This window comes from Saimiri boliviensis, chromosome X (genome assembly GCF_048565385.1).
Source record: "Saimiri boliviensis isolate mSaiBol1 chromosome X, mSaiBol1.pri, whole genome shotgun sequence".
NCBI classification, from domain to species: domain Eukaryota; kingdom Metazoa; phylum Chordata; class Mammalia; order Primates; family Cebidae; genus Saimiri; species Saimiri boliviensis.
In genome coordinates, this window is record NC_133470.1 from 16,247,048 (window position 1) to 16,270,944 (window position 23,897).

General features: G+C 44.3%; 1 protein-coding gene across 1 annotated transcript in view; it reads right to left on the bottom strand.

Annotated features, from left to right (window-relative positions):
• Positions 1-23,897, bottom strand: part of MAP3K15 (mitogen-activated protein kinase kinase kinase 15) — a 156,313-nt gene that overhangs the window by 68,405 nt on the left and 64,011 nt on the right. Inside the window, exon 7 of the mRNA XM_003924113.4 lies at positions 4,812-4,982. Within this exon, the coding sequence (XP_003924162.1) occupies positions 4,812-4,982 (171 nt within the window). The remainder of the gene's footprint in view (positions 1-4,811; positions 4,983-23,897) is intronic.

Below are 23,897 nucleotides of genomic sequence, written 5' to 3' on the forward strand. Positions count from 1 at the left end.
TTATAAAAGCCTCAATGATTATTTAAAATAGGGAAATCGTCATGACATACACAAAATTTAAAATCAATTCTAATCCTACTCCCAAAAGATAACCATGATTTGATGTCTGAAGTGCACTGGTATAATAATCATAGCTTACTGCAGTCTTGAACTCCTGGACCTAAGCGATCCTTCCACTTCAGCCTTCCAAGCAACTAGGACTACAGGTATGTGCCATTATGTCCAATTAATTTTTTTTTTTTCATTTTTTTAGAGACAGGGTCTCACTCTGTCACCCAGGCTGGGATGCAGTGGCATGATCATAGCTATAGCCTTGAACCCCTGGGCTCAAGTGATCCTCCCACCTCGGCCTCCCGAGTAGCTGGGATTACAGGCATGAGCCACTGTGCCCACCTAAACCTTGTTTCTAAAGTTGGATTCCAATTACGCATTGAGTATTTTTTATTACATTGAAATGGCATCAATGGTAGGCCATTTCTCTGCGAGTTGTTTGTTTGCTTTGAACAATATGGAGTTGTTTTTTCATGCATGAAGCAGTATTGCCAAAATCCTGGATCCCAAATAACTACAGAAGCAATGGCACAAAGTGAGGCCAGTGACAGGGGTCTATTATATCCGGATAAGAAACAGGATACAAAATTGGGAATCCTATTTTTATGCTAAAAGATGAACAGTGCCATTTTCACTCTCTTTATTCTTTTCTACATAAAAGGTTTATTTCTGTTCTATGAACAAGTATGAAAATTATAGTCAGGAAAAAAGAAATTAATGAAGTAATGACACAAATGTCTTTAAGTGGCACAGTTTATACCAAAGACTTGCTAGTAGTAATTTTGTCACTCATGTGACGGCAAGAGAATTCAACAACCACAAAATATTAATTCTTGAAAGGAGAAGTTACCACTGAAGTCAGTTAAAATATGGCTTTATCGGCCAGGCACGGTGGCTCATGCCTGTAATCCCAGCACTTTGGGAGGCCGAAGTGGGCGAATCATGAGGTCAGGAGATCAAGACCATCCTGGCCAACATGGTGAAACCCTGTCTCTACTAAAATACAAAAAATTAGTTGGGCGTGATGCCAGGCATCTATAGTCCCAACTACTCAGGAGGCTGAGGCAGGGGAATTGCTTGAACCTGGGCGGCGGACGTTGCAGTGAGCTGAGATTGCACCCCTGCACTCTAGCTGGGTGACAGAGCAAGATTCCATCTCAGAAAATATATATGTGGCTTTATCAATTCTGAGGCATAATACAAATACCCTCAGACAGACCAGAGGACACTGAGAAAATCCTTCCTACCTTAGTTAACAAAATTTAACCTTTTTTTTTTTCCCCTGTATGTTTTGGGAATTTTAAATTCTACATCCTTCTGGATTTGACTGTTTTATTTTCTTTTACTATGAAAAGTTATACCGAGAAGAGGGCAGAGAGGGTGGCTTCTCAGAAGTCAAACAGGCCCAACTTAGGGACAGAGAAGGTCTGAAGTCCAGGCAGGACTGTAGTCCCAGATTCGTCACCAGCCAGTCCTGTGACAGTGGACCAGCCCCTACCTCCGCAAGCCATACCTCCATGTCTGCACTGGAGGGTCTGGGTTAGATGATACCCAAGATAGATCTTATCTGCAGCCACCAGGCCCAGAGCAGAAGAGGAAGCTTCATTTGCTCCTGCACCTACTGCCACTACCTTCTAAGCTGGTGGAGAAAAACTCCTAGGACTTATTTAAAGGAGCCGAAGGCAGTGATTTTTTGACCTGGGGGTTGAATTCCCAACCACTACAGTGGGAACACAGCTTTCTGTTTTGGCTTTACCAAACATTAACTTCCCTTCATTACCCTGAGTGACTCCTCTCAACCACACAGTGCTTTAGGAAGTACCGGGAATTTAAAAAAAGAAAATAAGGTCATTATGTTCCAAGAACTTACACTCTGGTGAAAGGGAATAAGAGCTACACATAATTAGTGACAATAGAAGCAAGAATGTGGTAAGTATCTTAAAATCACACAAATCCAAGTCTAGGGGAACTCACAGAAGACATATAGGGTCATTTCACCTTGAGACTTGAGATATGGCATACAGATAAAGAGAAATAAGGCTGGGCGTGGTGGCTTACGCCTGTAATCCCAGCATTTTGGGAGGCCGAGGTGGGCAGATTGCCTGAGGTCAGGAGTTCAAGACCAGTCTGGCCAACATGGTGAAACCCTACCTCTACCAAAAATACAAAAAAAATAGCCAGGTGTGGTGGCATGCACCCGTAATCCCAGCTACTCAGGAGGCTGAGGCAGGGGAATTGCTTGAACCAGAGACGTGGAAGTTGCAGGGAGCTGAGATTGTACCACTGCACTCCAGCCTGGTGACAGAGAGAGACTCCGTCTGAGAGAGAGAGAGAGAGAGAGAGAGAGAGAGAGAGAGAGAGAGAGAGAGAGAGAGAAATGAAACAGTAATGATTTGGAAAGAGAACCCCCAGCATAGAAAACAGCAGGAACAGAGACAGGAGTTTGGGAAACTCCTTAGGAACTTAAGTTTAGTTGGACATGCACCAGACAGTGAGAAACAGGGCTAGAAGCAGACTGGAGAAAGTGTTCAGGACACGTAGAATGGTGATCTGAGAGTCTGAATTTTTATATAATAGGGAGCAGGGAGCCATGGTGGGTTCCTGAGCTTTAGGAAGAGTAAGCTGTAAATCTGTGAACGAGAGACTGAACAGACAGCAAGCAGGGAGTCTACTTGGGTACTGTTAGAACATTCTTGGCAAGAAAGTAAAAAAAAAAAAAATGCACTGACTGGGGAAAGGGTTGGCAAGCAGTGAAAGAAACCTCGCAGAAGAGCTGGAAATGGGACCCGACTGGACGGGGAGGTAATTAAGTGAAAGGAATAGAACACTGACTGAAAGTTTACAGCTAGGAGTGTAGAGAATAGTAGGAAGAAAGCAAGACACTGGAAGCCATACCTTCTGGAGAAGAAGAAATGACTTCAGCCTTCAAAATGTTGAGTCTGAAATACCAGCATCATCTTGAGGTAGAACAGGTGGGCAAAGAGGGGAGATGTAAGGCCATCACTTAGGATGTTGGGCTGGAGAGCTCCAGCTAAGGGTCCCTAGGTGTGAGAGTGGCTGGGATTGCCAGAGAAGTAAGTGTGGACGGAGAGAAGGTGGGGAGGACAGAGCCTCCTGTGTGTATGAAAGGAAGAGAGAAAGAGAAGGAGCAGTTAGAATTGAATGAAAGCAGACCCTCACCACCAAGAGCTCTTCTGATGGAAATGAATGATGTGAGCCTGTGGGTTCCACCTTCAGAATATACCCTGCATCCAACTTCTCAACATCTTTGTCCCCACCACCTGGACTCAAGCCACCACCAGGTCTCCCCTGAATTACTGCTAGATTCTCCTAATCATTCCCTGCTTCTGTCCTTGTCCCTGTGATAGACTGTTTATGGCCACAAATTCTTCCCATTGCAATATGTATGCACCTTTGCAATGTAACTGCTATTCCTCCTATCCGGAGGTGAGGCATATTTCTCCACCCTTTTGAATTTGGGCAAGCCATGTGATTTGCTTTGACCAATAGCATGTGGCAACAGTAACCAGGTATGAGTTCCTGAGCCTAAGCTTCCAAAGGCTTTGCAGCTCACTTGCTCACTCTCTTAGAGAGCTCTGCATACCACGTAAGAAATCTGGTCTACCAGGATTACAGCCACATGCGGGAGAACTGAGGCACACTATCAGTAGCCAACACCAGCTGCCAAATGTGTATGGGGTCATTTGGATCTTCTAGCCATTCCTGACCCTACAGCTGACTTCAATTTTAGAAGTGAGCCCAGGTGAAACCAGCAGAACTGCCTGGCAAAGCCACAGAATCATGAAAAATCATAAATCATTGCTGTTCAAAGCTGCTAAGTTTTGGAGTTATTTGTTATGCGGCAAGTGATAGCTGATACACCCCCTAAAATATATTCTTTGCCTAACATTGAGTACCCCCGTTGAAATGCATGTCCAATCTAGTCACTCCTCTGCTCAGAACCCTCCATTTGATGTGCCTTCTCACTCAGAGCAAAAAGGTCATGCCCCCTTCCTGTTTCATGTTGCTCTCCACCCACCCTTCGCTTACTGCTCACCATCCTAGAGTGTGCCTGGCATGCTTCATCCTCAGAGTCTCTGCCCTTGCTGTTCCCTCTGCCAAGAACACCTTCTCCAATTACCTGTGAAGCTCACTCCCTTACCACTTTGGTATCTTTAGACACCTTCACTGACCACCCTATTTAAAATTGCAGACTACCCCTCTGAGCCCTCCTTTATCCCCTTCCCTGCTTGACCTTTCCCCATAGCCCTCACATGACATCCTACATGTGTCACTTTCTTTGACTTCCCTCACCGGCAATGTAAGGCCCCCAAGGGCAGATTCATGTCTTTTGTGTCTGTATCCCCACTACCTAGAAAAGTTTCTGGCACGCAGTAAGCTATCAGTGAACATGGTGAAATAAATGAATGAATATCAAATGAATGAACAGATCACTGGGAAGATGATGCCCTGGTGGTGGTGGACAAGGTTCTGGAAGCAGGAGCTGGGAAGGAGTATGCTGGGCCTCTTTCTTGGCCCATAAACAAGTGTACTTGTGGGAAGAGTGTGACCAGTAGAAATCCTGTTTCTCATAGTTTTCTCTCAAAAAAGGGAATCTGGAAATTCCCAGACCACATTTACTACAAATATTTGCTCACTGCCAGCAGACAGACATGTACATAGGGAAGAGACATGCTTAGCCTATGCGATTCTGTTTCCTAAACAGATGCATGTGCTGGTAACTCAGGCTGCGGGTTTACCACTCAATGGCGCTGTCTCGGCTGGTGTCATCTTTGCAGTCTGAATCCAAGAAGATGTCCTTGTAGATCCTCCCACATAGGCAGAACATGTCAGGGCCCGGGTGATCACAGCTCTGCAGAACCTGAAGCATGATCTGCAGAGCCTTCTCACGGTCACCCATGCTGTTTCTCCTGAAAGACAGATGTTATAAGGTCGCATATGTCTGAATCAAAACACTGAAATAGTGGCCGGGTGCAGTGGCTCACACCTGTAATTCCAGCACTTTGCGAGGCCAAGGTGGTTGGATCATTGAGGTCAGGAGTTCAAGACCAGCCTGGCCAACATGGTGAAACCCCATCTCTACTAAAAATATAAAATTAGCCAGGTGGTAGTGGTGTGTGCCTGTAATCCCAGCTACTTGGGAGGCTGAGGCAGGAGACTTGCTTGAGCCTAGGAGGTAGAGGTTGCAGTGAGCCAAGATGGTGCCACTGCACTCCAGTCTGGGCAACAGAGTGAAACCCTGTTTAAAAAAAAAAAGAAAGCAGAATGTATATGCATTCATTCTGCTAAAAGACTAGGTGCAAGGATGCTGTACTTTAGCAGAAAAAATAATTCTAAATAATATTTTTCATTTTCCAATGTAGTCACTTCTTAAGATCCATACCAGTAAATCTTAGACAATTATACTCAGTCCCTACTTGATCCTATCTCAACAAGTAAATCATAAGGAAATGAAAAAATAAGCAAAGGGGAAACCTATATAATAAGACTTAAGAGTCATGTCAACTAAATGCAATGTACAGACTTTGTCTGGATTGTAATTCAAACAAACCCACCAAAAAACATATGAGGCTGGGTGCAGTGGCTCACACCTGTAATCTCAGCACTTTCGGAGGCCAAGGCGGGTAGATCACTTGAGGTCAGGAGTTCCAGACCAGCCTGGCCAACATGGTAAAATCCTGTCTCTACAAAAATAGAAAAATTAGCCAGGCATGATGTCACACACCTATGGTCCCACATACTAGGGAGGCTGAGGCAGGAGAATCACTTGAGCCCAGGAGGCGGAGGTTGCAGTGAACTGAGATCGTGCCACTCTGCACTCCAGCCTGGGCAACAGAGTGAGACCCCGTCACAAAAAAAAAAAAAAAAAAAAAAAGAGCGAGAGAGAGAGAGAGACAATTGGGAAAATTTGAGTCCTGACACTGAGAAATCGTTAATTTTTTGGTCTAATGTAAAACCTGAAAACTGTTCATTTTTAGGTATTATAATGCAATCATGACTATGTTTTATAAGTGTCCTTAACTTTTAAAGATACACACTGAAATATCTGGGGATAAAATGGTATGTCTTTGCTTTATAATAAGTCCAGCAGTGAGGCATAAAGAAGTGGGTAGGGGTAAAGGGGAAACAAAATTGGCCACACAATGATAATTATCGAAGTGGATAAGGGGTAGATGGGGTTTCTTATTGTGATGATTTATTTAATGTTTTAGCTTGACTGGGCTAAGGTAGGCCAGACAGCTAGTAAAACATTATTTCTGGTTGTGTCTGTGAGGGGGTTTCTGGATGAGATTAGCATGTGAGTCAACAGTCTGAGTAAAGAAGACCACCCTCACCACCCTCACCAATGTAGGTGGCATCATACAATCCACTGAGGGTACCAAGAGAACAGAAATAAAGGTCAAGGAAGAGTGCACTTTCTTTCTTTTTTTGAACTGAGAAATTCATCATCTCCTGGCCTTGGACATCAGCATTTCTGGCTCTTGGGCCTTCAGACTTCGGAACTTACCCCAGCAGCATCCCTGGTTCTCAGGCCTTTGGACTCAGACCAAATCATACCACAAGCATTCCTGGTTCTCCAGCTTGCATGGCACCTTCCAGCCTCCAGAATCACCTGAGCCAATTCTCATAATCCATCTCTTCCTCTAGATCTCTATACATCCTATTGGTTTGTTCCTCTGGAGAACCTTGCCTAAGACAATTATACTAGTCCCTACTTTTAAATATATTTGTGATTTTACATAATAAAAACAAAAACATAAAAGGTATCCATCCTGACCCAATGATTCCACTTCTAGAATCTATAATATGTACATCTTTTTTCAAGAATTTTTTGAACAAAGATGTTTCTTATGGCACTGCCTGTAATAGTTAAGGAACTAGAGATGACTCAGATGTCCATTAACGGAAGAACAGCAAAATATATTTGCAACAACCAGACTACAGAATAATGTAATCATTATAAAGGGGCAGATCCACATGTAATTACACAGAGGAACATCCATAATAGTAACATTTCATGGAAAAAACCTGATGAACTAAGTGAAAAGCATGACTACATTCTTTGAAATAAACAGTATTCACATATGTTTATGCACATAGACAAAAGTCTGTAAGGATACATATTAAAATGTTCAGAAAATCACTGCTGAGATTTATACAAGGTGGCCCTAGGTATATATTATTAATAACTATTCTAATAAATAATTTTTAATTTTTTGGTGATTTTACAATAGGCTGTTTTTATTTTTGGAGATGGAGTCTTGCTCTGTTACCCAGCCTGGAGTGCAGTGGCATGATCTTGGCTCACTGCAATCTCTGCCTCCCAGGTTCAAGTGATTCTCCCACCTCAGCCTCCCAAGTAGCTGGGATTGCAGATGCATGCCACCACACTTGGCTAATTTTTGAATTTCTTGTTTGTTTTGAGAAACAGGGTTTCACCATGTTGGCTAGGCTGGTCTCAAACTCGCAACCTCAGGTGATCCGCCTGCCTCCCAAAGTGCTGGGATTATAGGTGTGAGCCGCCATGTCTGGCCAAAACAGGCTCCTTGTGTGTTTTCTTTCCAGAGGACATGCACCTCAAAAACTACTGCAACATCCAAGATGTCAAATTAGTACCTAAAACAGCCAGTCTTTCTCAACTGGGGTTCCATGACAGGATTAATCCCTGGAAAAAATTATTTGATTATGTGAGTGACTATGTTTTCAGTGCTCTCAAGGATGGTATGTAGCCAGCCTCACTGGATGCAGAAGAGAAATTCAATCATTTCATACAATGGATGCCAGCGGGCATTAGGGCTTAATTCTCTTGTGGAACCCAACCTGGTTTGAAAGGGCTAATCTAGACACTTGGCGACCTTCTGGAAACCTGTAATAATTAAGCCGGCATTTGGACTCGGCCTTTTCCCATTTTCTACCTTGATCCTGTTCTAACATATTTGATCTTTCCTCTTTTTGTCATATGGAATCCAACTGAACTAACCTGCAAACCAGATCTCTTGTTGCACAGCCATCATATAATATTCTTTAATTTTTAAGAGCCAACAGACACCAACTCAAATTTACTAGAGCATTTACATAAGTTCTAATGTCTGTGGCAAGAATACGAAAAAGATTGAAACTTTAATGAGGCACATTTCTACATCTGTAATTAGCCAACTTTGGAGGTGTAAAATATTCATGATTCTGAAAAGAATGTACCATAAACTCAATAAACTCACTGAAACGCAATGCCTTTTCTTTTTTTTTCTTTTTTTTTTTTTTTGAGACAGGGCTTTGTTGCCCAGGCTGGAGTTCAGTGGTACGATTACAGCTCACTACGGCCTTGACCTCCCAGGTCCACCTCACCCACCCCAGCTTCCCAAGTAGCTGTGACTACAGGCACGTACTACCACGCTCGGCTAATTCACGTATTTTTTGTAGAGATGGGTTTTCACCATGTTGCCCAAGCTAATGCTTAATTATTGATAGGAGTTCAGGTTTGTTTGGATTTTAGTTTTTTGGACCAGTTACATCAAGATTTTTCTTGAATTTTCTCATTAACTTGAAATTTACCCTTGTTACTCAAAACAAAAGGTCTTTTGAGTATAAACAAAACAAAAATCAAACATTTGAAAAAATTAAAAGCAAAGAGATTTTCAGCTTAAAAGTCATTTTAAGACAGATGTTAAATAGCTAATCCCTTTAGTGGTTAATAATCAGCTTTTGGATCTGCTTATCATTTTCAGATCCCAAGGTATTCAAGAACAAGCCTACAGATAAAAACTCCTGTGTTGAATCAGTCAGCAACATCTGTTTCTGGCAATTAAGGCCATTTCACAATTAAGAGAAGGAAACTTTGACAGTGGGTCTGAACCTCGGCTACATATCAGAATTACCTGGGAGGCTGGGCATGGCAGCTCACGCCAATAATCCCAGCACTCTGGGAGGCCAAGGCGGGCAGATCACCTGAGGTCAGGAGTTCGAGACCAGCCTGGCCAACATGGTGAAACCCCATCTCCACTAAAAAAAAAAATTCAAAAATTAGTTGAGCGTGGTGACAGGTGCCTAAAGTCCCAGCTACTCAGGAGGCTGAGGCAGGAAAATCACTTGAACCTAGGATGTGAAGGTTGCAGTGAGCCAAGATAGTGCCATTGCACTCCAGCCTGGGTGACAGAGTGAGACTCTGTCTCAAAAAACAAAACAAAACAAAAATAGAATCAATCGGGAGCTTAAATCTGAATCTCTGGAGATGAGACCCAGACATCAGTGCTTCTCATGCTGGACTTTCTGAGTCAGTGGGTTGGCACCATTGCTAAATCCACCGCTCCGTTCTCACTCCTTGTCCTATTTCACATACATGTGCATTTCACAACCATGCACTCCTTCCTCCCTAGACTACTTTTGTCATTTGATTTGCTGGACACCACATTTGCCTGATTTTCTCCTACTTTAGTCCATCTCTCTGATTTTTTCACACTGGAGTGTCACTTGGTACCACCCTTGGGCATTTCATCTTTCTTGGTAACTACCGTTGATCCCTTGATATCATCCATTGCCATAACTTTTCAAACCATCCATATTCTGATGAATTCCAAATTTCTATCTCCAGCCCAGGCTTCTCCCTTAAACTCCACACTCACATATCCAACTGCCTTCTCAGCATCTTGTTTGCATGTTAATACCTCAAACTTAACGTGTCCCAAATCAAACTTTTTTTTTCCCTGAGACAGTCTCACTCTGTCGCCCAGGCTGGAGTGCAGCAGTGCATTCTCAGCTCACTGCAACCTCTAACTCACAGATTGAAGCGATTCTCATGCCTCAGCCTCCCAAGTAGCTGGGATTACAGGCATGCACCACCATGCTCAGCTAATTTTTGCATTTTTAGTAGAGATAGGGTTTAGCCATGATGACCAGTGTGGTCTTGAACTCCTGGCCTCAAGTGATCTGCCCACCTTGGCCTCCTAAAGTGCTGGGATTACAGGCATGCACCACCACGCCCAGCCCCAAGTCAAACTCTTGATTGTCCCATCAAGCCGGTTCTACAGTCTTCCCCTTCTTGTTAAATGGCCAATCCATTCTTCCTCCTATTCAGGCCAAAAACTTTGCAGTCATGTTTGGTTCCTCTAACATCCTTCCCCCACATATCACATGGTATGTTCCCTTGCCTCTTTCTGATCTTTTCTAGTCACTTTCTAGTAGGTGTGGTCTTCTCTCAGCACTCAACTTAAAATTGCAATCTTCCCACCCTACTTACTGGCCCCCCATCATCCTAAACTGTTTTAATATATTTAGTTTTTTTTTTTTTTTCTTTTCTTTTCTTTTTTTTGTTGAGATAGAATCTCGCTTTGTCACCAGGCCCAAGTGCAGTGGCACGATCTTGGCTCACTGCAAACTCTCCCTCCTGGGTTCAAGCAATTCTCCTGCCTCAGACTCCTGAGTAGCTGGGACTACAGGCACGCACCATGACACCCAGCTAATTTTTGTATTTTTTAGTAGAGATGGGGTTTCACCATGTTGGCCAGGATGGTCTCGATCTCTTGACCTCGTGATCCAACCACCTCGGCCTCCCAAAGTGCTGGGATTACAGGCGTGAGCCACCGCACCTGGCCAGGTTGTTTTTTTTTTTTTTTTAAATAATTCTATCTCCTCATTTTAGAATGCCAAGCTCCAAGAGGGTGGAGATTTTTGTGTCTGGTTTGTTAACTACTGTGCCCCAGTGCTTAGAACTGGATCTGGCTCAAAGAAGGTGATCAGTAAGTGTCATTAAATGAATGACCAACTGAGCAGGGTTAGTGTAGTGGCATGGAAAGATCTCTAAGCATTGATTACTAAGTGAAAAAATGCAACAGAATACCTCCCGTGTGGTCCTATAGCTTAAAAACTCTGCAGTATGACGTTTTCACAATATGTAAGTGCATAGAAAATTGTCTCCAAGAATATACACCAAACTGACAAAAGTGGTTACTTCTGAAATATGGATGGGATACGAGATTAGAGTTCAGAAGGATAACTGCTTTAGATGGATTGTTTTTCAGTTTTTCACAGTAATATACAAATATATTCATCTTTTTTTTTGTTTTTGCTTTTTGAGATAGGGTCTTGCTCTGTTGCCCAGGCTGGAATGCAGTGGTGTGATCACGGCTCACTGCAGCCTCAAGCTCCCAGGCTCAAGTGAAACTCCTGTTTCAGAGTGCTGGGAATACAGGCATGCACCACCACACTCAGATTTTTTTTTTTTTTCGGTCGATGGGGGTGGGTAGAGACAGGGTCTTGCTATGTGGCCCAGGCTTGTCTTGAACTCGTAGGCTGAAGTGATCCTCTTGCCTCAGCCTCCCAAAGTCCTGAGACTGCAGGCATGAGCCAACACACCTGGCTTCATCTATTACTTATGCAATCAAATGCACAAAATAAAAACAGAACACTGAATTGGGAATCATATGGGGCTAGATTCTGGTTATTTTCACACCATTTACTAGCCATCTGAATTTTGAGCAGGGCATTTAGCCCTTCTGTGCCCCAGTGCTTCATCTGAAGTGTCTGACTTTGCTTACCTCAAAGCATTGCCATGACCTATGGTCCACCAGAGCACTGACTTGCCACCAAGCATCCCGTCTGCCTGGCTGTGTGTCTATCAATCAGGGGAAATTCATAGGACAAGAGACAGATAGAATCCCAATAAATCCTTCTCCTAAGCCAGCCCTGAGCTTTAACACACAAAAGGTCTCATTAGACCAGTGTCCTTTCTACAGTGCACTTTGTATTGGGTCACCAGTTAAAAACCTTACAAGAGACTTCTGCTTCCAATTAAGATGTAGAAGAATGTGAAAGGTCTTCACTCCTGTAGTGACAATAAAAACCCAAACAAATACAAAAATCACACTGAGGCCAGGTGTGGTGGCTCACACCTGTAATCCCAGCACTCTGGGAGGCTGAGGTGGGCAGATCACTTGAGGTCAGGAGTTTGAGACCAGCCTGACCAACAAGGTAAAATCTGTCTCTATAAAGATACAAAAAAATAGCTGGGTGTGGTGACAGGTGCTAGGCAGGAGGCTGAGGCAGGAGAATTGCTCAAACCCAAAAGGTGAAGGTTGCAGTTAGCCGAGATTGCGCCACTGCACTCCAGCCTGGACGACAGAGGAGACTCTGCCTCAAAAAAATAAAAATAAAAATAAAGTGTGTGACACCTGCCCTCACTCTCCCTCTTGCTCCTTCTCTCAGCATCTGAGCTGCCTGTTCGTTCTTCACCTTCCCCCATGGATAAAACCTACCCAAGGCCTTCCCAGAAGCTGAGCCAACACCAGTGTCAGGCTTGTGCAGTCTGCAGAACTGTGAGCCAATTAAATGTCTTTTCCTTATACATCACCTAGTCTCTGGTATTTCTTTATAGCAATAACAGCCTAACACAGGGATATGATATTCTGTATCTTGATTGTGGTAGTAGTTTCATGGGTGTGTTTATTTGACCAAACTCATCAAATTGTGCACTTAAAATTTAAATTTATCATATAGTAGTTTTTTGAGATAGGATCTTACCCTGTCATGCAGGCTGGAGTACTATGGCATGATCACAGCTCACTACAGCCTTGAACTCCACGCTCAAGCAATCCTCCTATCTCAGCCTCCCAAGTAGCTGAAACTACGGGCATACACCACCACAGCAAGCTAATTTTTTTTTTCTTTTAATTTTTTTTTTTTTTTTTTTTGAGACGGAGTTTCGCTCTTGTTACCCAGGCTGGAGTGCAATGGTGCGATCTCGACTCACCGCAACCTCCGCCTCCTGGGTTCAGGCAATTCTCCTGCCTCAGCCTCCCAAGTAGGTGGGACTACAGGCACGCACCACCATGCCCAGCTAATTTTTTGTATTTTTAGTAGAGACGGGGTTTCACCATGTTGAGCGGGATGGTCTCGATCTCTTGACCTCGTGATCCACCCGCCTCGGCCTCCCAAAGTGCTGGGATTACAGGCGTGAGCCACTATGCCCGGCTTAATTTTTTTTATAGACAAGGTCTCGCTGTGTTACCCAGGCTAGCCTCGAACTCCTGGCCTCAAGTGATCCTCCCACCTTGGCTTCCTGAAGTACTGGGATTACAGGCATGAGCCACTGTGTCTGGCCTATTGTATGTAAGTTATACCTTAATAAAGTCCACTTAAAAAATACTAGAAACTGGGCAGTAATTCTGATAGTGTCCTACTGGGCAATCACTGGTGTCTGCCTTAAAATGCATTCTTGGTCTTTCTGTGGCCCTGCTGTGTGAAACAGGGCAGCTGACTCCTTTAGGCTGCTGTGTTCAGCTGACAGCGACTGGTGGGAGGCACTGGAGGCAGCGGGTGGGGCCCTGGAGGATGAGAAGGAGGAAGAAGGCAGTGCAGTTTCTCCCTATTTTTCTTGGTGTGCATGATCACTCCAGCAACAGCCGCATCTCTTTGTTAGACCCAGCTCCCACCAGGCTGGCACACAACTGTTCCAGGGGATCCTGGCACCTGGGCCCTGGTAATATCACCTCTTCCCTGGGTCCCTCCAGCCAAGGAGTGACAGCAGCTTCCTGCTGATGCTAAATTCAGGACTGCCTCACCGTTTCCTGTCTGGTTTGTCAGCTCTTCTATCACCTGTGTAACCGATTTCTTATAATCAGTTTCCTCTACTTTAAATACTTAGAGTAGTTTTGTTTCCTGACTGGACGCTGACAGATAGACACCTGCCACAAGAAAGCAGGCGCCCTGCTCTGGCCAGATGCCTTGTATTTACATAGATGGAAGGGAACAACTAGAGGCAACCGGTCTCTTAGTGCGAACAACGTTCAGCACCAAAGAAATGCACACACCCGAATGGTTGTTTTTCTACTCTACAAATAAGACCCAGTTATGTATCAGGGTACAACCACCATTAAGTCACTCACTCTAGGTCCCATCATGCCAACCTTCCCGTCTCCTGGGATGGCAAAGCACCACCTGTGAAGGCTAGGCTCTCCAGTGGCCTGGCAGGCCCTCTGATGGAGCTGGGCATTTCTCAAGCTGGCTTTCCCATTCACACAAAGGCAGCAGGAGCTGAAGAGCTGAAGAGAGGCCTTGCCTAAACTCTCTGTCCTACTCAATGACATGTCGCCAGGAATCCCCACGCTGACAGATCCAGTTAAAATCTACTCCTTGTTAGCAAACTGCAGCAGCATCACCAAGCCCCATTTCTTTTTTTTTTTTTTTTTTTCCTGGGCACTAAGCCAGACCACATTTCCCAACTTCCCTTGTAGTGAGATTAAGACACAAGACTGACTTGTGGCCAATGAAACATGCAAAGAAGTAATGAACATCACTTCCTGAGCAGGCTCCTATAACCCTCTCTGGTATAGTAAAAAGTGGAAACAACTCAAATGCCCATCAACTGACGAGCTGGCCACAATTAATAAAATAAGGCCTATCTGTACAATGGAATATTATTCAACCATAAGAAGGAATGAAGTCCTGACACATGCTACCACATGGACGAATCTTGAAGATATTATGCTAAGTAAAGGAAGCCAGACACACAAAAAACCATATATTGTATGATTCCTTTTATACGAAATGGCCAGAATAGGCAAAGCCATAGAGACAGAAAAGAGACTAGCGGTTTCCTCAGGCTAGAGAGTGAGGTGGGAGAAGAGAAGGTAACTATTAACAGGTTGCCAAAATGGATCAGTGATTGCTTAGGAATGGGGAGAAAGACTGAGGGAAACCAGGAAGTGGGGGTAACTTGTAATGGGTATGGGCTTTTGGTGGCAGGGGGAGGGTAATGAAAATATTTTAAAATTGATTGTAGTGATGGTTGTATACCTCTATGCTAAAAACCAACCGACTTGTACACTCTAAATGGGTTGTTCTTGGGGTCTTTTTTCAGACAGGGTCTGGCTCTGTCATCAGGCTGGAGTGCAGTGGCGCAATCTCACTGCAACCTCAGCCTCCAGGACTTAAGCTATCCCAAGTAGCTGGGATTACAGGCATGCAGCACCATACCTGGCTAATTTTTGTATCTTTTGTAGAGACGGGGTTTTGCCATGTTGCTCAGACTAATCTCAAACTCCTGAGCTCAAGCAAGCTGCCTGCCTTGGCCTCCCAAAGTGCCGGGATTACCCATGTGAGCCACTGCGTCAGGCCAAAATGGGTTAATTGTATGGTATGTGAATTACATCTCAGCAAAGCTGTTTCAAATGCAGACACAAAACCTCTCCAGCAAGTAAGCACGCTCTTTTCCTATCATCTGGCTGAAAGGAGATCTAAGGATCCAGGAGAGGGCAGAGCCTCAGGATGGAAGGAGACAGTCCACCAAGAAATCACCTGAAGAGACTACCCAGCCAGGATACACCCACACTGGAATAGTGCATGAGTGAAAAGAAACTTTCATCATGTTAAGTCACTAATGTGTGACTTGTGTGACTGATACACAAGTCAACACCACCGAGGCGGCAGGGATTCACTCGGTCAGCAAGATCTGTTCCCCTCTGGGTTTTTATCAAATCCCTGTTTAGCAGACACCCGGGATCCCAAGCTAGGATGACCTCTACCACCACTGACCCTGACCTAGCCCATGTGGGCCCCATCCACTTTTCCACATTTCCTGCTTTGGGCCCCACACCCTACTTAAACAATTATCTTTGGGTAGCGGTATCACCAGTAATCATGCTTTTATATTTTTCAGTATATGCTGAATATGTCTGGCTTGGATGCTTTTGTTTTTAAGCACTGACTCACACACATATAAATAAAGAAAATGCAATACATTTCCTTTCTACTACCAAACTTTAAATTCAATGTAGCACCCACACACTCATTATGTGGCTCTCTTCTAACACTATACCATGGTTGATCAGTAGTCATTCCTTCATTCATTCACCCATTCAACATTTTTTTTGACGCAGGGTCTCACTCTGTCGCTGGGGCTGGAGTGTAGTACTGCGATCTCAACTCACTGTAACCTCTGCCTCCTGGGTTCTAGTGATTCTCCTGCCTCAGCCTCCCAAGTAGCTGGGACTACAGGTATGCACTACCACACCTGGCTTTGTTTTTTTTTTTTTTTTTTTTTTGATACAAGAGTCTCACTCTGTCACCTAGGCTGGAGTTAAGTGGCATGATCTTGGCTCACTGCAATCTCCACCTCCTGAGTTCAGGCGATTCTCTTGCCTCAGTCTCCCGAGTGGCTGGGATTACGGGCACACACCACCACATCTGGCTAATTTTTTATATTTTTAGTACAGACGGGGTCTCGCCATGTTGGCCAGGCTGGTTTCAAACTCCTGACCTCAAGTGATCCACCTGCCTCAACCTCCCAAAATGCTGGGATTACACGTATGAGCCATTGTGCCTGGCCTTTTTTTTTTTTTTGATATGGAGTCTTGCTCTGTCGGCCAGGCTGGAGCGCAGTGGCACAATCTCAGCTCACTGCAACCTCTGCCTCCCGGGTTCAAGTGATTCTCATGCCTCAGGCTTCTGAGTAGCTGGAGTAGCATGCCACCATGCCTGGCTAATTTTTGTATTTTTAGTAGAGACAGGGTTTTACTATGTAGACCAGACTAGTCTCAAACTCCTGACCTCAAGTAATCCACCTGCCTCGACTTCTCAAAGTGCTGGGATGACAGGCATGAGCCACTGTGCCTAACCCCATTCAACAAATCTTTATCGACTGCCTACTCTGTGGGTGGCACAATGTTTCTAGGCACTGGCTATATCATGGCCTAGTATATACCATGGCCCCTGCCCCCCTCAGGCTTACAGCCCAGCAGGAAAGACGATAGGTATTAAATGAGTAAACACAGAAACTGAGTGCTATGAAGGGAAAAAGCAAGCACTACGAGAATGAGTAACAACAGGGACATCCTTTCCAGACTTGGCATTCTTTGCAACATCAGCTTTTCTCAGAAAGAGACACTGAAACGAGACCCGGAAGGATCATCAGTTTCAGTCAGGTAAGTGATGAGGGAGAGTGTTCCACGTGGTGGAACAGCATATGCTAATACCCACAGGGGAGAACAGCCTGCTGACCCTAAGACTGAAGGTGGATGAGAGCAGCTAGAGAGGAGCAAACTGGGAAGGACAGGACAGAAGGGGACACCAGGCCAGGCCACACGAAGTCATTTCTATTCCTCTTATGCTAAGTCTCTGAAAGGCTCTGCCTAATCAAGAAACTTCCTACCCCAAAGGACTCAGGAGCTATTCCTAGTTTTCACCTGTTACTCCAAATGGCTCTCCAGATTCTAGCTCCTCCCAAGAAGCCTTCCCCCAAATACCCAAGGCACAGCTATTTTGCCATAAATGTGCCCTACTCACCAGGCCCTCCTCCCACCCCCAACTGCACAGCCAAACTAGCACATAGATAGCTCCTTCATGTCTCTTGAATCCTTTTCTGTGTATTCCTGCCATCTATGAATAATCCAAGTGGCTGGCTGATGGTCAGAACTTCCTTTCATCTGACTTGCTGAGGAACTATTCTTTAAAACCTCAAGACAAGTGGCATTGTTGTTAAAGTCATATTTAGTTCATGCCGCCTAAGATCACCACGAGACCTATTCTGATGTGCTGCAAAAAGAGTGAGCGTCCAGGTCATTTTTCAGGGGAATTTTCTCATCTCACACAGGTCCTCTGGTGGATATCACTGATGTTTCCTGTGGCTTGACGGCAGAGCCAAGATCGCCATCTGTTCTTAAAGGTAGGGATCACAGGAGAGTTTTCTCTCTGCAGTGATTCTCCCGAGCTGCTGTGAGGAGAAGCCAAATCTATGTGTGCAAAATCCAGAGATATGCCACTAAAACTTTTCTGCCTGCTCAGAACAATATTCATTGGACGCTTAATCATGCATTAAAAAAACAGAACCACTTCTGAATAAAGAAACATCTCAAGGAAAAATCTTCAATACAGTAGCCAGGCAGCTATGGCACCAGCACCTCTTGAAGTTGACATTTAGGTCATTCCTGGCATCTTCTGCACAGTAGAACAAACTACCAAGAAATGAAAGTTAAATTCTCCCCAGAATTCTCTAAAAAATAGAACACAGAAAGACTCAGAAGCTCCCCACAAATTGATATTTGAAGAAAAATGATTGATCAGAAAAAGAAGGCATTAGAGATTTAAACCAACATCAACTTCCCCAAGGGAAGTAGGTGCAAAAGACACACAATGGCCCGCTTGCGTCCCATTGGCATTCAGCTGTGCATACAGGCTTGCTGGGTTCTAGTGCCACTGCCATTCTCCCTCTCCCCACCTCCCCTGGGAGTGTCTCACTACCAGAGCAGCCCTCCACCAGCGATGGATGTGAGTCAGTGGACAAGTCCCCAGCTTCCCAGCCTGCTGGGTGAGACAACTCTATATGTTCTTCTATGAATGTTCTATAGAGCCTCCCCAAGCTCCTCAATGCTAGAGAGCCCCAGTTTCCCACACAGTGGTCATCTGCTCATTAATATACCTTCTGTTGCCTTTCTTCCTTTCCCTGTCTCATTTCCCCGTTCCCCTTCTGAAACTTCCTAGGATAACCTCCCAAATAAACCATCTGCCCCCAAATTCTTTTCTCAGGGGTTGTTTCAGGGTGGGGGGAGATATAGATTATGACTCTAGATGTATATTAAAAGTTCTTATTAAGAAAAATTAGGAGCCAAGTGTGGTAGCTGATGCCTATAATCTCAGCACTTTGGGAGGCCCAGGTGAGTGGATTACTTGAGGCCAGGAGTTTGAGATCAGCCTGGCCAACATGGTGAAACCCCACCTCTACTAAAAGTACAAAAATTAGCCAATGTGGCACACACCTATAATTCCAGCTACTCAGGAGGCTGAGGCAGGAAAATCGCTTGAAACCAGGAGGTATAGGTTGCAGTGAGCTGAGATTGCACCACTTTACTCCAACCTGGGTGACAGAGTGAGACTCTGTCTCAAAAACCCAAAAAATTTAGTGACGAAAATATCTAACTAAAATTGCTTTTAAAATTAACCAGCCAAAGGCCAGGTGTGGTGGCTCACGCCTGTAATCCCAGCACTTTGGTAGGCTGAGGCAGGTGGATCACCTGAGATCAGGAGTTTGAGACCAGCCTGGCCAACATGGTGAAAGCCCATCTCTACTAAAAATACAAAAATTAGCCAGGCATAGTGGCAGGCGCCTGTGATCCCAACTACTCGGGAGGCTGAGGCAGGAGAATCACTTGCACCTGGGAGGCAGAGATTGCAGTGAGCTGAGATCCTGCCATCGCACTCCAGCCTGAGCAACAAGAGTGAAACTCCATATCAAAAAGAAAAAAAAAAAAAAAAAAAATTGAACAAGGGTACAGTAATCAAAACAGCATGGTACTGGTACCAAAACAGAGATATAGACCAATGGAACAGAATAGAGGCCTCAGAGGAAACCCCACACATCTACAACCATCTGATCTTTGAAAAACCTGACAAAAACAAGCAATGGGGAAAGGATTCCCTGTTTAATAAATGCTGCTGGGAAAACTGGCTAGCCATGTGCAGAAAGCAGAAACTGGACCCCTTCCTGACATCTTACATTAAAATTAACTCCAGATGGATTAAAGACTTAAACATCAGACCTAATATCATAAAAACCCTAGAAGAAAACCTAGGCAAAACCATTCAGGACACAGGCATAGGCAAGGACTTCATGATCAAAACACCAAAAGCATTGGCAACAAAAGCTAAAATAGACAAATGAGATCTAATCAAACTACAGAGCTTCTGTACAGCAAAAGAAACCATCATTAGAGTGAACCGACAATGAACAGAATGGGAAAAAATTTTTGCAATCTACGCATCTGACAAAGGGCTAATATCCAGAATCTACAAAGAACTAAAACAGATTTACAAGAAAAAGACAAACAAACCCATTCAAAAGTGGGTGAAGGACATGAACAGACACTTTTCAAAAGAAGACATTTATGAGGCTAAGAAATATATGAAAAAATGCTCATCATCACTGGTCATTAGAAAAACGCAAATCAAAACCATAATGAGATACCATCTCATACCGGTTAGAATGGCAATCATTAAAAACTCTGGAGACAACAGATGCTGGACAGGATGTGGAGAAATAGGAACACTTTTACACTGTTGGTGGGAGTGTAAATTAGTTCCACCATTGTGGAAGACAGTGTGGCGATTCCCCAAGGACCTAGAAAATAGAAATTCCATTTGACCCAGCAATCCCATTACTGGGTATATATCCAAAGGATTATAAATCATTCTATTACAAAGACACAAGCACATGTATGGTCATTGCAGCATTGTTTACAATAGCAAAGAGCTGGAACCAACCCAAATACCCATCGATGATAGACTGGACAAGGAAAATGTGGCACATCTACACCATGGAATACTATGCAGCCATAAAAAACGATAAGTTTGTGCCCTTTGTAGAGACATGGATAAATCTGGAAACCATCATTCTCAGAAAACTGACATAAGAGCAGAAAATCAAACACCACATGTTCTCCCTCATAGGCAGGTGTTGAACAATGAGAACACATGGACACAGGGAAGGGAGCATCACACACTGGGGTCTGTTGGGGGGAAATAGGGGAGGGACAGTGGAGGGGACAGGGAGGCTGGGGAGGGATAATGGGGAGAAATGCCAGATATAGGTGATGGGGGGATGGAGGCAGCAAACCACATTGCCATGTATGTACCTATGCAACAATCCTGCATGATTTGCACATGTACCCCAGAACCTAAAGCGCAATAAAATACACACACACACACACACATAAAATCAGCCAGCAACAGCAACAAAACTAGACAGAGACTAGCTGAGGCAGCGGGCACATAATTTGAGGGAAATGTGGCATTTGGCAGTGAAATAAATTGTATTTATTCCTTTTAGTTCACTTAACCTGTGTTCTAACAAAATCTTTTACTGTTTAAGCAAAAATTCCTTTTTAGTCTAACATGTTACTAGAAAGCAAAGTGAGAAAGCACACAGAGTAGCTTTTGACATAATTGAGTTTACAACAACAAATAGGACTGAGATCGATCACTGATAGGATAAAGAATCCATCATAAAGCAAGGTCTTAAAGGATCTGTTTCTAATTATTCAACTAATACAATGATGCTTCAAGATATAGACTTAGAACTTTTGAAAGGAAAGCAATATTCCAAATCATCTGGTCCAAATCACTCTGTCTTTAAAAAAGATGACGCGGTGGCTCAAGCCTGTAATCCCAGCACTTTGGGAGGCCGAGGCGGGTGGATCACGAGGTCAAGAGATCGAGACCATCCTGGTCAACATGGTGAAACCCCGTCTCTACTAAAAATACAAAACATTAGCTGGGCATGGTGGCACATGCCTGTAATCCCAGCTACTCAGGAGGCTGAGGCAGGAGAATTGCCTGAACCCAGGAGGCAGAGGTTGCGGTGAGCCGAGATCAAGCCATTGTACTCCAGCCTGGGCAACAAGAGTGAAATGCTGTCTTAAAAAAAAAGAAAGGAAAAGAGCCGGGCGCGGTGGCTCAAGCCTGTAATCCCAGCACTTTGGGAGGCCGAGGCGGGCGGATCACGAGGTCAAGAGATCGAGACCATCCTGGTCAACATGGTGAAACCCCGTCTCTACTAAAAATACAAAAAATTAGCTGGGCATGGTGGCTCGTGCCTGTAATCCCAGCTACTCAGGAGGCTGAGGCAGGAGAATTGCCTGAACCCAGGAGGCGGAGGTTGCGGTGAGCCGAGATCGCGCCATTGCACTCCAGCCTGGGTAACAAGAGCGAAACTCCATCTCAAAACAAAACAAAAAAAAGATGACTACGGGGTCTAGCAAGGTTTGGTAACCTGCCTCAGGCCACGCAGATAATAGTGGAGTCAGAACCTGGCAAATGTTAGTCCCCTGTTTACAAAACCTTCAGAAACTACTCCCTGGGGCCTACAGAACAAAATCCAAATTCCTTAGCTTATCAGTCAAGGTCCTCAACCCCTGGGGCCAGCCAGCCTCTGGCCATCCATTTCTCCCTATCACCTAAACAAACCCTTCAGTCAGGCAAAATTGCACTGTTCATTGTAGTCAGAGCCCATCTTCCCCTCAAGTCTTGTCAAACATCAACCACTGAAATACACTGGGTGGCATCCGGTGAACTTGTAATTTGGCACATGGAGTACAACTAAAGAGACACCCTGAACTGGAACTGGTACCCAACCTGCAGCCTTCCTTTTTTAAAAAATTATTTCTATATTTTAAAAATTAATCAGGTAATTTATGTTTTAAACTTATTGATTTATTGATCGAGACAGGGTCTGGCTCTGTCCCCCAGGCTGGAACGCAGTGGTGCAATCATAGCTCGCTGCAGCCTCGACCTCCCGGGCTCATGTAATACTCCTGCCTCAGTCTCCTGAGTAGCTGGGACTATAGCTGTACACCACTGCACCGGCTAATTTTTAAATTTTGTTTTGTAGTGATGAGGTCTTGTTATGTTGCCCAGGCTGGTCTCAGACGCCTGTCAGCAGGTCTCCCAAGTTGCTGGGATTACAGGTGCAAGCCACTGTGCTTGGCCCTTTTTATTTCTTATCTTCGGTATGTCCACTTCTACCAATTCCTGAGAAGTAAAGTGACTTTCCCACAGATACCCAACTAGTTAGTAGCAGAACTGGGATAGAATACAAGCTGCCTGGCAGGGTGCAGTGGCTCACACCTGTGATCCCAGCACTTTGGGAGGCTGAGGCGGGCAGATCATCAGGTCAAGAGATTGAGGCCATCCTGGCCAATATGGTGAATCCCCGTCTGTACTAAAAACACAAAAATTAGCTGGGCGTGGTGGTGCGTGCCTGTAGTCCCACCTACTCAGGAAGCTGACGCAGGAGAATTGCTTGAACCCAGGAGGCAGAGGTTGCAGTGAGCCAAGACCACACCACTGCACTCCAGCCTGGCGCCTGGAGACAGAGCAAGACTCTGTCTCAAAAAAAAAAAAAAAAAAAAAAAAAAACCAGGCTGCCTAACTCTCAAACCAACACTTTCCCTACAACACAAAATCCCTTCTTTATAAGTCCTTCAACACAGATATAAATGTATCCTTGCTGCATTGCTGAAATAAGAGCTGTGATACACTACAAAGTGTTCACACACACTGAAACACAACTGTTCTGAATCCTAAGTGAAGCATTATCCAACTTCACTTACTGATAATATTTTATCTAAAGTAAAATGTAAATTCCCATCCTGAATTGCTAAGGGGGTTATACAGGGTTGATTTAGTGGCTCTTGTGTTTCTTTAGAAACTCCTCCAGGAAAATCTGAAAGGCTGTCTCCCTCCCAGTTTCTCTTTATCAGTGTCCTTATCTCAAGGGCAACAGGATGAATGCATGTGAAGGAAGTCTCTCAACATCCTCCTAAGGTGTAGGAGGCTGAATCTACAGGAAAGTCAATGTCTTCTAAGTGGAACAGTGGCTTTTCTCATTTGTGTAAAATCCTCAGGCAGAGGGAAAGAAGGCATCTTTTCCAGGGTTAGTGTCTCCTGAATTTCCAGTTTGGTCTTCCAGATTCAGCAACGCAACCAGAACTTCAGAATGCAGATAACAGGGAATGTCCACAAGTGATTGCTTCAGAGTGTCAAGTGGAGGCCCTGGTAGCAACTTACATAGGTCAAGATTTTCCTCAGGAATGGTTAATCATTAACGGTTTACCCTGCATGTCAAAATGTATTACAAATAAATTCCCAGTCCTTATGTCCTCAACTGATACCTGAGACTGGTAACTGCAATACATGCTACCATGAGCCTCAAAACATCAATCAAGTGAGCAACTGGCAAGGCTGTTAACACTGTTAACTAATTTTCTGGATGCCCAATCACAAAAGATATGTTAAAACAAAGTCTCCTGTATCTGACCTTACTGTTATGGAGGAAAAACACCTTA